Source organism: Helianthus annuus, chromosome 11 (assembly GCF_002127325.2).
Source record: "Helianthus annuus cultivar XRQ/B chromosome 11, HanXRQr2.0-SUNRISE, whole genome shotgun sequence".
In the NCBI taxonomy this organism is placed as follows: domain Eukaryota; kingdom Viridiplantae; phylum Streptophyta; class Magnoliopsida; order Asterales; family Asteraceae; genus Helianthus; species Helianthus annuus.
In genome coordinates this window covers 154148799-154163677 of record NC_035443.2, presented here as the reverse complement: position 1 = coordinate 154163677, position 14879 = coordinate 154148799, and the positions used below count along the sequence as shown (strand labels likewise).

Below are 14879 nucleotides of genomic sequence, written 5' to 3'. Positions count from 1 at the left end.
TAAGCCTTTGACAGTCGAAGTTGCGAATGGTGAACCCGTTGTTCTTGATTCTGTTCTTCGCAACTGCCAGCTGAACCTTAGCAACCATCTCTTTCCTATTGACCTCACGCCTATGAAACTTGGAAGCTTCGACATTATTGTGGGTATGGATTGGTTAGCCAAGCATCGCGCATAGGTAGTATGTTTTGAGAAGATCGTTCGTGTGCCGCTTTCGTCAGGTGAGATACTACAGGTTTGTGGTGAAAAACCTGCTAGTAGCCTCAAGCTTATGTCTTGTTTTCAAGCTCGGAAGTATCTGCGAAAGAACTATGTGGCCTTCTTGGCACATGTTACTGCAGATAGAGGCAAAGGTAAAACTATGCAAGATATTCCTGTTGTTCGGGATTATCCGGAGTTGTTTCCTAAAGAGTTACCTGGTCTACCTCCAGCACGCCAAGTCGAGTTCCATATTGATCTTGTACCTGGTGCAAATCCCATTGCTAGAGCTCCATATCGTCTTGCACCGTCTGAGATGCAAGAGCTATCTAAGCAGCTTCAGGAGCTTTCTGACAAAGGTTTTATCCGTCCCAGTTTTTCACCTTGGGGTGCTCCCGTTCTTTTTGTCAAGAAGAAGGATGGATCCTTCAGAATGTGTATCGATTATCGTGAGCTGAATAAGCTTACCATCAAGAATCGATATCCCCTACCTCGCATTGATGATCTCTTTGACCAGTTACAGGGTGCTACTTGCTTTTCGAAGATCGACCTTCGTTCTGGGTATCATCAACTTCGTGTGCATGAAGAGGATATTCCCAAAACAGCATTCCGCACTCGATATGGGCATTATGAGTTCACAATCATGCCATTCGGTTTGACCAATGCACCTGCTGTTTTCATGGACTTGATGAATAGGGTCTGCAAGCCTTATTTGGATAAGTTCATCATCGTTTTTATTGATGACATCTTGATTTATTCTAAGACGCGAGCTGATCACGAGCAACATCTTCGTCTTACTCTGGAACTCCTAAAGAAAGAGCAACTTTTTGCCAAGTTCTCCAAGTGTGAATTTTGGCTTAAGGAAGTTCAATTTTTGGGGCATATTGTCAACCAACAAGGTATTCATGTAGATCCTTCCAAGATCAGTGTGATTAAGGATTGGGATACGCCTACTACTCCTACTGAGGTTCGTTCTTTTCTTGGTCTTGCGGGTTATTACCGCCGCTTCATCGAGAACTTCCCAAAGATTGCAGTTCTCCTAACTGCTCTAACTCAGAAGAACAAACCCTTTGAATGGGGTTTTAAGCAAGAAGAAGCGTTTCAGACCTTGAAGCAGAAGCTTTGTAATGCACCTATTCTGACTTTGCCCGAGGGCAATGATGATTTTGTTATTTACTGTGATGCATCGAAATTGGGTCTTGGCTGTGTTCTGATGCAAAGGAACAAAGTCATAGCCTACGCATCTAGACAATTGAAGGTACATGAGAGAAACTACACCACTCATGATCTTGAGTTGGGTGCAGTTGTCTTCGCTCTCAAAATCTGGAGACACTATTTGTACGGTACAAAATGCGTGGTTTTTACTGACCACAAAAGTCTTCAGCATATCTTTAATCAGAAAGAACTCAACATGAGGCAAAGACGTTGGGTCGAACTCCTAAACGACTATGATTGCGAAATTCGCTACCATCCTGGTAAAGCGAATGTTGTGGCTGACACATTGAGTCGTAAGGAACGCACTATACTTCATTGTGTTCATGTTCAATCTGCTATTCAAGCTTGATCTAATATCCAAGCACGCATTACTCAGGCTCAACAGGCTTGTGTTTCACAAGACTTGATGGGTAAGGAATTACCCTATCACATTAAGCCTGACCTTGTGCTGAAGGAAGATGGATTGTATTATTTCATGGACCGTTTGTGGGTCCCAAGCCAAGATGATCTTCGCACTCTGCTTATGGATGAGGCCCATAAGTCTCGTTATTCTATTCATCCTGGCTCAGATAAAATGTATAAGGATCTTCGTACTCAGTATTGGTGGCCTGGTATGAAGAAAGACATTGCCTTGTACGTTTCAAAGTGCCTTACTTGTCTCAAGGTCAAGGCTGAACACCAACATCCTTATGGTCTTTTGGAGCAACCTGAGATCCCAGTTTGGAAATGGGAAAACATTGCTATGGATCTCATTACTAAACTCCCACGCACTAAGAAAGGTCATGATGCCATCTGGGTAGTTGTTGATCGTCTTACAAAGTCAGCGCATTTCTTGCCAATCTGTGAGGATTTCTGCTGAAAGACTAGCCAAAATCTACGTGGATGAAATTGTATCTCGACATGGTGTTCCTTTGGACATTATTTCTGATAGGGATGCTCGCTTCTCTTCTCGATTTTGGAGAACCATGCAATCTGCTATAGGGACCCAACTCAATCTAAGCACAGCCTATCATCCACAAACAGATGGCCAAACTGAGAGAACAATCCAGACTTTGGAGGATGCTTAGAGCTTGTGTGATCGATTTTGGTGGTAGTTGGGATTCACATCTTCCATTGATTGAATTCTCCTATAACAATAGTTATCACTCCAGCATCAACATGGCTCCTTTCGAGGCTCTCTATGGTCGAAAATGTCGTTCACCAGTCTGCTGGAATGAAATAGGTGAGGCTCAACTTACTGGACCTGACCTCATTCTAAAGACAACTGACAAGGTTAAGAAAGTTCGTGATAACTTACAGGCAGCTCGAAGCCGTCAAAAGAGTTACGCGGACCGATGACGCAAGCCCTTAGAATTCCAAGTCGGTGATCGTGTATTACTTAAGGTCTCACCTTGGAAAGGTGTGATCAGATTTGGAAAGAAAGGAAAACTTGCACCTAGATATGTTGGACCATTCAAGATCGTCGAAAGAATCGGTAAGGTAGCCTACAGACTTGCATTACCTCCTAAACTTGGAAATGTTCATCCTACTTTCCACGTATCCAATCTCAAAAAGTGTTTAGCTGATGAGAACCTCCACATACCGCTTGACGAAATCCGTGTTGATAAAACACTACATTTTGTTGAGAAACCTGTGGAAATTATGGATCGTGAAGTCAAATGGCTTAAACGTAAGCGCATTCCGTTGGTTAAAGTTCCCTGGGAATCTAAACGTGGACCTGAGTTTACTTGGGAACGTGAAGATCAAATGAAGGCGAAGTATCCACATCTATTCTCACGAGTATCCTCTAAACAAATTTCGGGACGAAATTTCCACAAGTAGGGGAGACTGTGACATCTGTGCTTGTAATCATTGTAAACAGTTCAGTTATCAATGAAATAAAGTTATTTGATCCCTATGTTTGTTTGTTTGTGTTTGATGCTTTTCATGTTTTGACTTTTATTCGATTTCAAACTCTATATCGCTTTCTGGAGAATTATACGCAAACTGGTGCGAAAACGTAATCAGTTATATGCAACAAATACTCCGGAACATCAATTTATGCTTAACATACCTTAAATAACCTTTACATAACTTAGAAATAAGTTTTGAAGGCTTTGGTATGGCAAAATTCAAGTTAATTCGCTTACAGGGACTAAAATTGACAAACTGCGAAAGTATGCCGATTTGAACTGTAACGAACATTCCGGAACATGCCCATAAGTTAAACATACCCTAAATATCCTTTACATAGCTTAGAAATAGGCTTTGAGGGGTTCGGTGTGCTAAAATAAACTTTATGCTCATTCAGGGACTAAAAGCGTCAAAAAGTGCATAAGTTTGCACTTTCGCGCATAACTTACGCTCTGAATACATCCGGACATCCAAAAATTTATGTAAGCATTAAAATATTATGTTTTAATGTTTGGCATGAGAAAAATCCATTCGTCGCGCAATTTGGATCGTCTTTCGTGCTTATGCGCATTCCGTCGTAATTAAGCGAACATCGCGATCGTGCGACCAAACGAACCGACATCCGAGATATTTTTGAGCATGTTTTGAGTTCCCTATACCTTAACTTCATTTTAGAGGCTTGAAATGAGGTTAACGGGCCTTAAACATGTCGAAAATGGACTTAAAAGCATGCAGGGGCTAAAACTGTCATTTTTGAAAAGTTATGCTGATCAGACAACCTCAGGCGGCCCGCCTGAGTTTATGTGGATCCTGATGCGGGCCGCATGGCCTCCCCAGATATGCAAAAATGTTGCAAACAGCTGTTTGCAGCTGTTTAGCACTTCAAAACCACTTGCAAATGGTTTTTATCAATCCTAGGGGCTCCCATGGGTTTGTAATTCAGTGGGTATGTGTTGTACGGCTCAGATTTAACGCTTGGGAACAAGAAACGATCTTAACGGTTCCATGTTTCCTATAAATACCCCCCATGTCTTGCTCATTTTCCCTCACATTTGAAATCTGATTCAAAGCTCTCTAAGTGGAAGTTTATATACTTCCTACCTGAGAGTGAATCGGGTCCAAATCTTGCGGGGACCTTCTGTAAGTATTCTTTCGCGTTTTTCGTTCGTTTTAGCGTTAAAGTCAAATTGCGTTTGACTTTATGCATTGACCAGTTTATGGTCAATGCGAAGTTCGTTTGAACTTCATAACGTGAGCGTAATCACGATGGTTATAGTCCCTAGTAAATATACCTACTGATTACCACGTTATCTAGGCTCAGTGACGAGTCGTAGTTTCGGCCAAAATGCGTTTTCTCGCGTATTTTGTAACCAAACTACTCTAGGGTATTAAAACCGTTTGTTTTAATACCAAACCTGTTTTCTAAACATTACTAAACATGTTCTAGCATGTTTAGCTCGTCGCTTTTAGATTTGTGCTTGTTTAGGGTCGTAAAGGTAAGCGATCTAATCAATCACTTATGCTTACGAACCCGACCCATTTGGTTGATCTTTAGGATCCGACCAAACATTTTAGGTGACCATAGTTGTATAGGGAATAACCTTCCGAGGTTATACCTTATGGTCACGACGTTTAAGTAGTTGTATGATAAGTAGTTCTTATGCCTTAGGTAAATTACCAAAATACCCTTTTTGCGCCAAAATTCATTTTAAGCCTATGTAACATAATTTTTGACATCTAAACTGATTTAGCAACAATATTAAGCATGTTAAGGCATATCTTACTTGTCATAGGACTAGTTAGGCTTTCCGAACGCGTTTTACGCGAACGACGCGTTAAAGTAGCATAAGCTACCTAAGCGCGTCGTAACGGGTCAAAAGCACTTAGGATAGGTTTCGTTTTAGTACGTAGGCTTTGTTAAATCATGTTACATAAGTTCCCCTACTTATTTGGTTTACGAACCCTCGTACTACCCGATCCTCCGATAGGGCCGTTTATTTATGTAGTTACCTATATAGGTGCCGTTTGATTCCGTGATCTTCTAGCATTGCTTGGTGGTTATCCTACGACTTCTAAGCAATCTCAAGTGAGTACATAGAACCCCATCTTTCAAATGCTTTCAAGGTGTCTATGTGAGTACATAGACCCCTCTTTTACTGTTTTCCAAACATTTTGGGGTGAAACACATGTGCCTACTTGTTACTTTCGTGCTTTCTTATTTTCACATCATATGCCTGCTATGTTCTTTAGTACACTTATAGTACATGATTTCATTACATTGTTTTGCTATGTATGTTAACTTAGCATGCTAGCACATTGATTTACATTACATTGTTTTGCTATATATGTTTACATGGCATATTAGCACATTGTTTTACATGACTTTTCTGCTTTGTATGTTTACTTAGCATACTTAGTACATTATTTTCACATAACTTGTTTACATTTGGTATGACATTTGGTTTGCATAAACGGTTCTTTACTACATTCATTAACATTAGCTACGCCGCTCGGTAGTAAGTAATGGTACCATAGGACTTGACAAATCCCGTTCCTGACACCCTAGGTTTGTTTGGGTGAAAGGAATGACTGAATCCGAAAACATTTTACTTTGATAACCTTTACTCTAAGGTTATCCTGCTGTCTCAAGGCTTGAATGTAATGCGTTAACTTACCACATAAATGTTTGTATCAATAAAACAAGCTTTTACTGGGCAAAACATAACTTTTTGATTTATTCAAAATACTTTGTTTTGTTCCTTTTTACTTATGGTTAAGTATTCTCATTTTGTTACTTACCATACATAACTTTTGTTTTAACTACATGACTACATTTTGGGTTTTAAACATTGACAATGGTTTAGACAAGAACATTTGATGATTGGTTTGAACACGAACTATATGCTTTGGTGATTTGGGTAAGTGACTTAAGTAACGATATGTGTGTAGTATGCTACAAGCATGGTGGATACGCCGCTGGTACTTCCTATATATAAGTGCTTGTAATGTATTACATGACATACCGTTATTTAAATCATTCAATTTTGGACTTATACACTTTACACAAATAATATCTTTTTCACAAGACTTTGTTTTACAAAATTATTTTATACAACTTATTTCTACTTGGTTATTCTTTAACCATACATTATTCTTTACTTATACGTATCATCTGATTTTATCGCTTTTCAATGGATTTACAAAACAAAACAATCTACAAGGTTCAGGACTAACTTTCATTAAACACTTTTCTTAAACCTAAGTCATGAATCCTATTTTCACAAAACCTATGTTACTCATAGGCATTGTTATGCTGACGTACCTATTTTCACATGTGTTTTCAGGAGCTAATGCATAGGATGATCGTGACACGCTAGGGTGGACTCGGGCCTTAGTGACATAAAACAGAGCTAGACTTAGTTTAAATCACGTTATGTACTCTTTATTTCAGTGGTTTTAAGACAATGTACATGTTGGTTCTTGTTTTGAACGATGTATTCCACCCTTGGGTGATGAATAAAATATTATTTTAATTACCTTGGTTGTGGAACAATAATTCTGTTACAACACTCCCCGACGTTTCCACCACGATTTGATGTTTTACGTGGTCGGGGTGTGACAAAAGATAGAAACAGACTTCTTGACTCTGGTCATGAAGGATTTAGATTGCCAGGCATACGTGACAAGTTTCAACACTATGTCTCACCTAGTTCCCTATTTAGTCACCCCTAAAACTAAACGTATAGCGCGTTTTATTGGAGGCCTAGCACCAGAAATTAAGGAAAATGTCAAGGCATCAAGGCCTACCACATATAGGTCCGTGGTGGACTTATCCTTATCTCTCACCTTAGATGCAATCAGAAATAAGTCTGTTAAGGCTTCTGGCAAAGGAAAAAGGGAAAGAGAGGAGGAGAACTCTCATCGATCTGACAAGAAGAAAAAGGGAAGTTTTAAGCGCGAGAAAGATTCCGAGTTTAGGAAAAACTTGAGTCAGTCTAATAACAGACCCAAATGCAGTAACTGTAGAAAGCAACATTCTAGAAAATGTACGATTGACCCACGTGCTAAACTGTGTGGAATTTGCAAGACCAAGGGTCACAAGACTTTAGATTGCAAGGAGTTGAAGAACACGACATGTTACAATTGCAACGAGGAGAGGCACATCAAAACCAACTGCCCAAAACTTATAAAGAAGCCTGGAGAGGCCAGGAAAACAAACGCGTGAGTCTTCCAGAGGAACGCCTAGGAGATAGTGTAGAATGATGACATTATAGCAGGTACCCTTCCTTATCAAGAGGTTTATGCAGAAATTTATTTGATTCTTGCATAGATAAGTCTATTGTGGACAATAAATGCTATAAACTGTTGTCTCTGCCCGATTAGGACTCTAGACATATAGCACGAGGTAAAATTGGCCGATGATACTTTAGAGAATGCTCCAACAAATCTAAGATAGATATTTTATATCTATTAGGAATCACTCTTTTCTGATATCCTTATGGCAAGCTTTCAAGCTATCCAAATTCATCAATATAATAAAGACAGAGATGACATTTTGATCCCCTGTCAAAAAGGTGATGGACTAGGTCCAAACCTTAAATGCCATTGATGGACTTTTGTGACCTAGGCTAAGTAATATTGACATATATATTTTTAAATAACGTTCATTAAGAATGTTAGTACAATATTGGCCTGTATGGTTTTATGATACCATGGTTAGTATATGTAAAGGCCATCAGGGTGATGAATAGCAGTTGTTGGATTGCAACTAAGGAATTGATTCGTTTGGTGATAGGAACCAAATCTTGAGTATGACAAACTCGGATAAGACAACAATCAATCGCGCCATTGATGATGCGACGCATGCTGCTGATGCTACAATTGTGAACCTCAAAATTGACAAGGATGTTCTCCAAGCTATGATTGACACAACTGTTGGAAAAGCTATGAAGAAGGCTGTGAAAAAGTTCAAAGAGCCCAATGCTACTTGCTCCAAATCCCATCAGAAACCACACTTTCTTACTCATGAGAAGGATCTTGTTCGTGCCTCGACTACAAAGGATGAACTAAAAAGGAAAATGATGGAAGATAACTCCCTGAGTTCTAAGAAAAAGAACAAACAAAGGTCCAACCAGAAACCTGTATGCAAGACTTGCAAGAAGCGCCATTATGGGAAGTGCAGGATCGAACCAAAATCCCAATCGCAGCCAAGGGCTTGTGGGATCTGCAAATCAAGGGAGCATAAAGCGTTGGACTGCAAGGGCAGGAAAAATGCAGTCTGCTTTGTCACACCCCAACCGACGGCGGAATCATCGGGGCGCGACACTGAGTGAAACAAATTGTCCAGAAGTTTCCATAACAATTATCATTACCAATTAATTTAAATTAACATGTCCCATACCATGCCTCAAAAGGTAAACAAATTATTACAGACAAAATCCAGGCAAATAGTTCTATTCCGACAACTCAGATTTTACAAAATTGCCCAATTGTTTATCTGCTTCTAGAGACTCCTGTTTTCAGATCTACAGACAACTATTTGTTGGGCTCTAGAAGCTTATTCTAGCCTCGCTTTCCTAGCAGATAAGCATCCTAATTACCTGTCACATACGTTAAAATAAAAGTCCATACACATAGTGTAAAGGTGAGCATACAAGTTTGATAATAACATATAGAGTTCGAAATAGTTTACGCATAACCAGCACATACACAGAGGAAAACGAAGCATGTTAATTATCGACATGGATCTATCGATACCAATGACTGCGGGTTGACTGCCCAAGGCAGTTCGCAACACATGATCACCACTGTAATCCATGCAAGTAATTGTCCTTAACAACCCCCGCATGAGCGGGTGCTGAGTCCAAACTATAGTACTATCGTCGTAAAGGCAGGTAGACAACATTCCATGTGTAAACATAACAAACAAGCATTCATTAAGTCACGTAATACATGCGGTAACGGTTAGCGTTTAAAATATTGTGTAGTGTGTTCGATGTGATTTCGTATAAGTAACGTATGTAACACCCAAAAGTGCTTAAAGCAAAAAGGGATCGAGTATACTCACAGTGGTTGATGGATTGAAGGGAGCGCTTGAGAGTAATGTTAGCCTGAATAGTTCGATAGAATAACAATAAGTGATGCGTAAAACGGAACAAGTGCTGACGGGTTGAATGGCAGTTCGGTCGGATGATAATCCGATCGGACGGTAGTCCGGTCGGATGACTATTCGAGTGGATTGTTTCTTCCTATGAGAAGGATGTGTTTGTGTATGATGGTCTGACTTTTGAAGTTTTTGTTGTAGCATTTGAAAACATTGAAGTATCTCTTCCCTTTAGATCAGTCGATCGGACGGCAATACGATAGGTTGACACTTCAGTGAGAACAAGTTCACAGCAGGTTGTCACTCGATCGGACAGCAGTCCGGTCGGGTGGCATCCTTAGTGCATTGAACATGTTTGAAAATCAATTAAGTGTTAAAGACAAGCATCTCATGATCCGAAGAGTAATCCGGCCGGATGGTAGTCCGATCGGACATCAGTTCGTTCAATACTCAAACTCCAAAAAGTGATTAAGTGTGGGACCTATAGTGCAAGCCGATCGGGTGGTCAGCCGTGCGGGTGGCTGTCCGTTCGGACAGCAGTCCGATCGGATGGCACCCCGTCCTGGTCGTTCCGTTCGTCTTACACTTGGTTGTTTCTGATGGTTTGTTGTTTTATCGAGTTATTTTGACAGCGAGTCAAACATCGGGAACTTGTCGATACTTGGTTCTCCGGATCCGACAGGAATCACCCAAGCCCGACTCGTGAACTGTTCGAGACGAAGTTCTTGTTTAACCCAAACCAGTGAACCTCGTGGATAGGGTCGGATCTTGAGCTATCATAACCATAGAATGAGTAGTACGTTGACACAAGGCCCGATTTTATCGGTGTTGAGTGCATTGAGTGTAAAAGAGTTGAAAGAAAGTTAGAAACCATCTTTCAATCCTTTTCACCGTGAATATGTTTAGATCTATGAGTGATCTTTGTTTATTTATGTGGAAATCGGTTAGATTCAAGTTGTTCTTGAGAGATTGAGGCCAAAACATGAAGTTCTTGAAGAACACCATGATGACGTCATCATAGAACACTTGAATCTTGATGATTTCACGGTTAAAGGTCAAAATTCGAAAGATAGAAAGGTGTAGGAGTGCGTGTAGATCAAGAAAGTACAAGATTTAGGACGAGATCTTACTTGGTTTGAGAGAAATCGAAGAAAAGGTGAGGAGAGTGTGCTGCTCGGACAGAGAGTTTCCAAAAGTAGAAAGTTTGAAAGTGACATGGGTATTTATAGCATTCCAAAAGAGGAAAGTGTGGGTCGGTCGGATGACACCACACTCGGATGTCGGGTTGGTCGGATGGCACACCGATCGGATGGTAGCCCGGTCAGATGGCAATCCGGCCGGCTGGCATCTGGTTCGAGTGCGCGACGCGACGATTTTTGATTTTTCGATTTCGATTGCGGCGATGTGAATGCGATAGAGTTTTCTTTTCAAATTACTTTTAATCCCAATTACTCATATCTTGCGCTGTCTCTTCTCCACTAATTTTCATACTATATCTACATACAATCATCCTTGTTTCGTATTCGTTTTGCGATTGCGATTTAAGTTCGATTGCGTTTCGATTGCCATTTAAGTTCGATTGCGATTCAATTGATTACCACACATAACATAAATAAACATGCACAAGTAACACATAAGGCACACACACACGTATATTAATCACCAAAATGCAAATTTCGAGTTACGAGCGCGATGTCGATTAGATTAGTTCGATCTGTGTTTAGTTTACTTTATCGCATTGATACTTCCTATTATTCACAGTCGTAAAGCGATTTGTAGCGATAAATATTCGATTGCTGCGATTTTTAACGATTACTCCACATAATACAACTAACGTAAAACCCAAAATGGACTAACTACAGTCAAAGAAGTCAAAACAGGAATTGAGCGAGGAGAGACAGTTTGCAATTAGCAATCTTTTCTCCCTTTGACTTCAATCTTGAATTTGACTTTGACTTTCGAAACACGGGGTGTTACAGGCTCCCCTTGTTTAGGGAATTTCGTCCCGAAATTAGGTCGAAGCCGTAGCAAACAACTGTGGGTACTTTGTCTTCATATCGCTTTCAAGTTCCCAAGTGAACTCTGCGCCTCGTTTGCCTTCCCATCGGAATTTCACAATAGGAATGCGTGAACGTCTGAGCTGCTTGGTTTGGCGATCCATGATTTCGACAGGTTTCTCCACAAAGTGTAGTGTTTCGTTTATTTGGAGGTCGTCGAGAGGTACAATTAAATCATGCTCAGCCAGGCATTTTCGGAGGTTTGACACGTGGAAAGTCGGGTGGACGTTACTAAGTTCCTCCGGTAGTTCGAGTCTGTAGGCGTCTTTTTCGATCCTTTCCAGAATCTTAAAAGGTCCAATATATCGAGGCGCTAGTTTCCCTTTCTTGCCGAATCTGACCACACCCTTCCAAGGTGATACCTGTAGGAATACGTAGTCGCCACCGTCAAATTCAAGGGGCTTGCGTCTTTTATCGGCGTAACTTTTCTGTCGACTTCGAGCTTTCAACAAGTTGTCTCGAATCTGGAGGACTTTGTCAGTCGTTTCTTGCAATAGCTTAGGACCGGTTAATTACGAGTGACCGATCTCGTGCCATACAATAGGCGATCGACATCTTCTTCCATATAAAGCTTCGAATGGTGCCATTTGGATACTGGTATGATAACTGTTGTTGTACGAGAATTCGACTAACGACAGGTATTTGTCCCAATTACCACCGAAGTCCATGACACACGAACGGAGCATGTCTTCAAGAGTACAGATCGTTCTTTCAGTCTGACCATCGGTTTGAGGGTGGAATGCGGTACTTAGATTAAGCGTTGTACCAAGAGCGGCTTAAAACGTTTCCCACAATCGCGAGGTAAACCGAGCGTCACGATTGAAGATGATGTCACGAGGCGTCCCATGATTACAAATGATCTCGTCGGTGTAGATCCGGGCTAATCGTTCCACCTTGTAGTCTTCCCGTATTGGCAAAAAGTGGGCTGATTTGGTTAAACGATCAACAACAACCCATATGCTGTCATGACCTGATGACGTGTGCAGAAGCTTTGTTATGAAGCCCATAGCTGTACTCTCCCACTTCCACATAGGGATCGGGGGTTGTTCGAGTAAGCCAGAGGGCCTTTGGATTTCAGCCTTGACCCTTGCACAAGTCAGGCACTTCCCAACGTAGAGAGCAATATCTCTTTTCATGCTCGGCCACCAGTACTTGTAGCGAAGATCCTGGTACATTTTGTCGGCACCGGGATGAATAGAATACCGGGATTTGTGGGCTTCGTCCATCAAAATTTGTCATAGATTGGTCCGCTTAGGGATCCAAATTTGGTTCAGGTAGTGGAATAACCCATTCGACTTATTTACCAGTTGAGCTCCATCGTGATAGATTTGTTCCTTCTTCAGAGTGCGCTCATTAAAACAAGCATGCTGGGCTTCACGGATGAGGCTTCAAGATCGTATTGGGCTTGGGTATCGCGAATGCTGAGCAAATAACTCTCTGCTGAGAGCATCGGCAACGACATTTGCTTTGCACGGGTGATAACGAATCTCACAGTCGTAATCGTTGAGAAGTTCTACCCATCGGCGTTGACACATATTAAGTTCTTTCTGATCAAAGATATGTTACAGGCTCCTATGATCGATGAAGATCGTAAAGTTGGTACCATAAAGGTAGTGTCGCCAAATTTTTAATGCAAAAACAACCGCGCCTAGCTCGAGATCATGGGTTGTATAGTTCTTCTCGTGGATTTTGAGCTGACGAGACGCGTAGGCTATAACCTTGTCCCGTTGCATGAGAACACAACCAAGACCAAGGTTGGAAGAATCCCAATAGACAATGAAGCCGTCGTTTCCATCGGGCAATGTGAGGACAGGAGCGTTGCAGAGCATGTGTTTGAGGGTTTGGAAAGCAGACTCTTGTTCAGTTCCCCAAACAAAAGACCTGTCTTTATGCGTGAGAGCGGTAAGCGGCACAGCGATCTTGGAGAATCCTTCGATAAATCGACGATAATAACCCGCTAGTCCGAGAAAAGAACGAACTTCGGACGGGTTCTTAGGTGGAATCCAGCTCTTAACTGCTTCGATCTTCGCGGGATCAACGTGAATACCTTGACTATTTACGATGTGACCCAGGAACTGTACCTCCCCCAGCCAAAATTCAAACTTGGAGAACTTAGCATAGAGTTGATTCCCCTGGAGTAGTTCGAGAACCAAACGTAGGTGTTGCGTATGTTCGGCTCTTGACTTAGAATAGATCAAGACATCGACGATGAACACGATGACGAAACGGTCGAGATAAGGTTTACACACGCGATTCATCAGATCCATAAAAACCGCGGGTGCGTTGGTTAAACCAAAAGGCATAACAACGAACTCGTAGTGGTCGTAGCGAGTGCGAAAAGCGGTTTTGGGTATATCCTCCTCTTGAATGCGTAACTGGTGATAGCCTGAGCGGAGATTGATTTTTGAAAAACACGTAGCACCTTGTAGCTGATCAAACAAATCGTTAATGCGAGGTAGGGGATAGCGGTTCTTGATGGTTAGCTTATTCAATTCCTGATAATCAATGCACATCTAGAACGACCCATCCTTCCTTTTAACGAAGAGGACTGGCGCGCCCCAAGGAGAGGTGCTCGGGCGAATGAAGCCTTTCTCAAGTAGTTCCTGAAGTTGGTTTGAGAGTTCACGCATTTCGGACGATGCAAGTCGGTAGGGAGCTTTGGCAACAGGGTTGGCTCCAGGAATGAGGTCGATACGGAAGTCGATATCATGACTTGGCGGAAGTCCAGGAAGATCATCAGGGAACACCTGAGGAAATTCACGGACCACTGGGACATCTTTGATTTCTGTCTTCCTTTTCTTTTCCTTCTCCGTTACTACAATGTTGGCCAAGAAAGCTCTGTATTCCTTGCGGATATACTTGCTAGTTTGGACATACGACATGAGCTTGAGACCCTTCGAAACAGTTTCACCATAAACACACAGTAAATCACCATTCGCGAGCGAGAATCGAATCATCTTGTCGAAGCATACGACTTCAGCATAGTTTTCGCGAAGAAAGTCCATGCCTACTATGACATCAAAACTTCCGAGTTGCATCGGAATAAGGTCGATTGGGAAGATGTGATTGTTGAGCTTAAGAGTACAATCACGAAGAACAGAATTTACGGCAACAGTTTTTCCGGTAGCGACTTCAACATCGATTGTCGAGGAGAGATAAGAGCGCATACGACTAAGGAGCTTTTCAAATTCGAATGACACAAAGCAATTATCTGCTCCAGTATCAAACAAACATGATGCATAAATACCATTCACAAGGAACGTACCATTGACCACGTTGTTGTCGTTCTGGGCTTGGCGCACGTTGATGTTGAAAGTTCTGGCGTGTGAGGCTTGTTGCTGCTGCTGCTGAGGCTGTTGATGCTGGTGAGGCTGCTGCTGTTGGGGCTCTTGTTTCACCACCCTGTTCGGGCACAT

The 14879-nt window shown here is 41.6% G+C and overlaps 1 protein-coding gene across 1 annotated transcript; it reads left to right on the top strand.

Annotated features, from left to right (window-relative positions):
• Window positions 1-7000: 7000 nt before the first annotated feature.
• LOC110888607 lies at window positions 7001-7528 on the top strand. Its single transcript, XM_022136128.1, has one exon. It carries the CDS (start codon window positions 7001-7003, stop codon window positions 7526-7528), a length of 528 nt encoding a protein of 175 aa, XP_021991820.1.
• Window positions 7529-14879: the final 7351 nt, after the last annotated feature.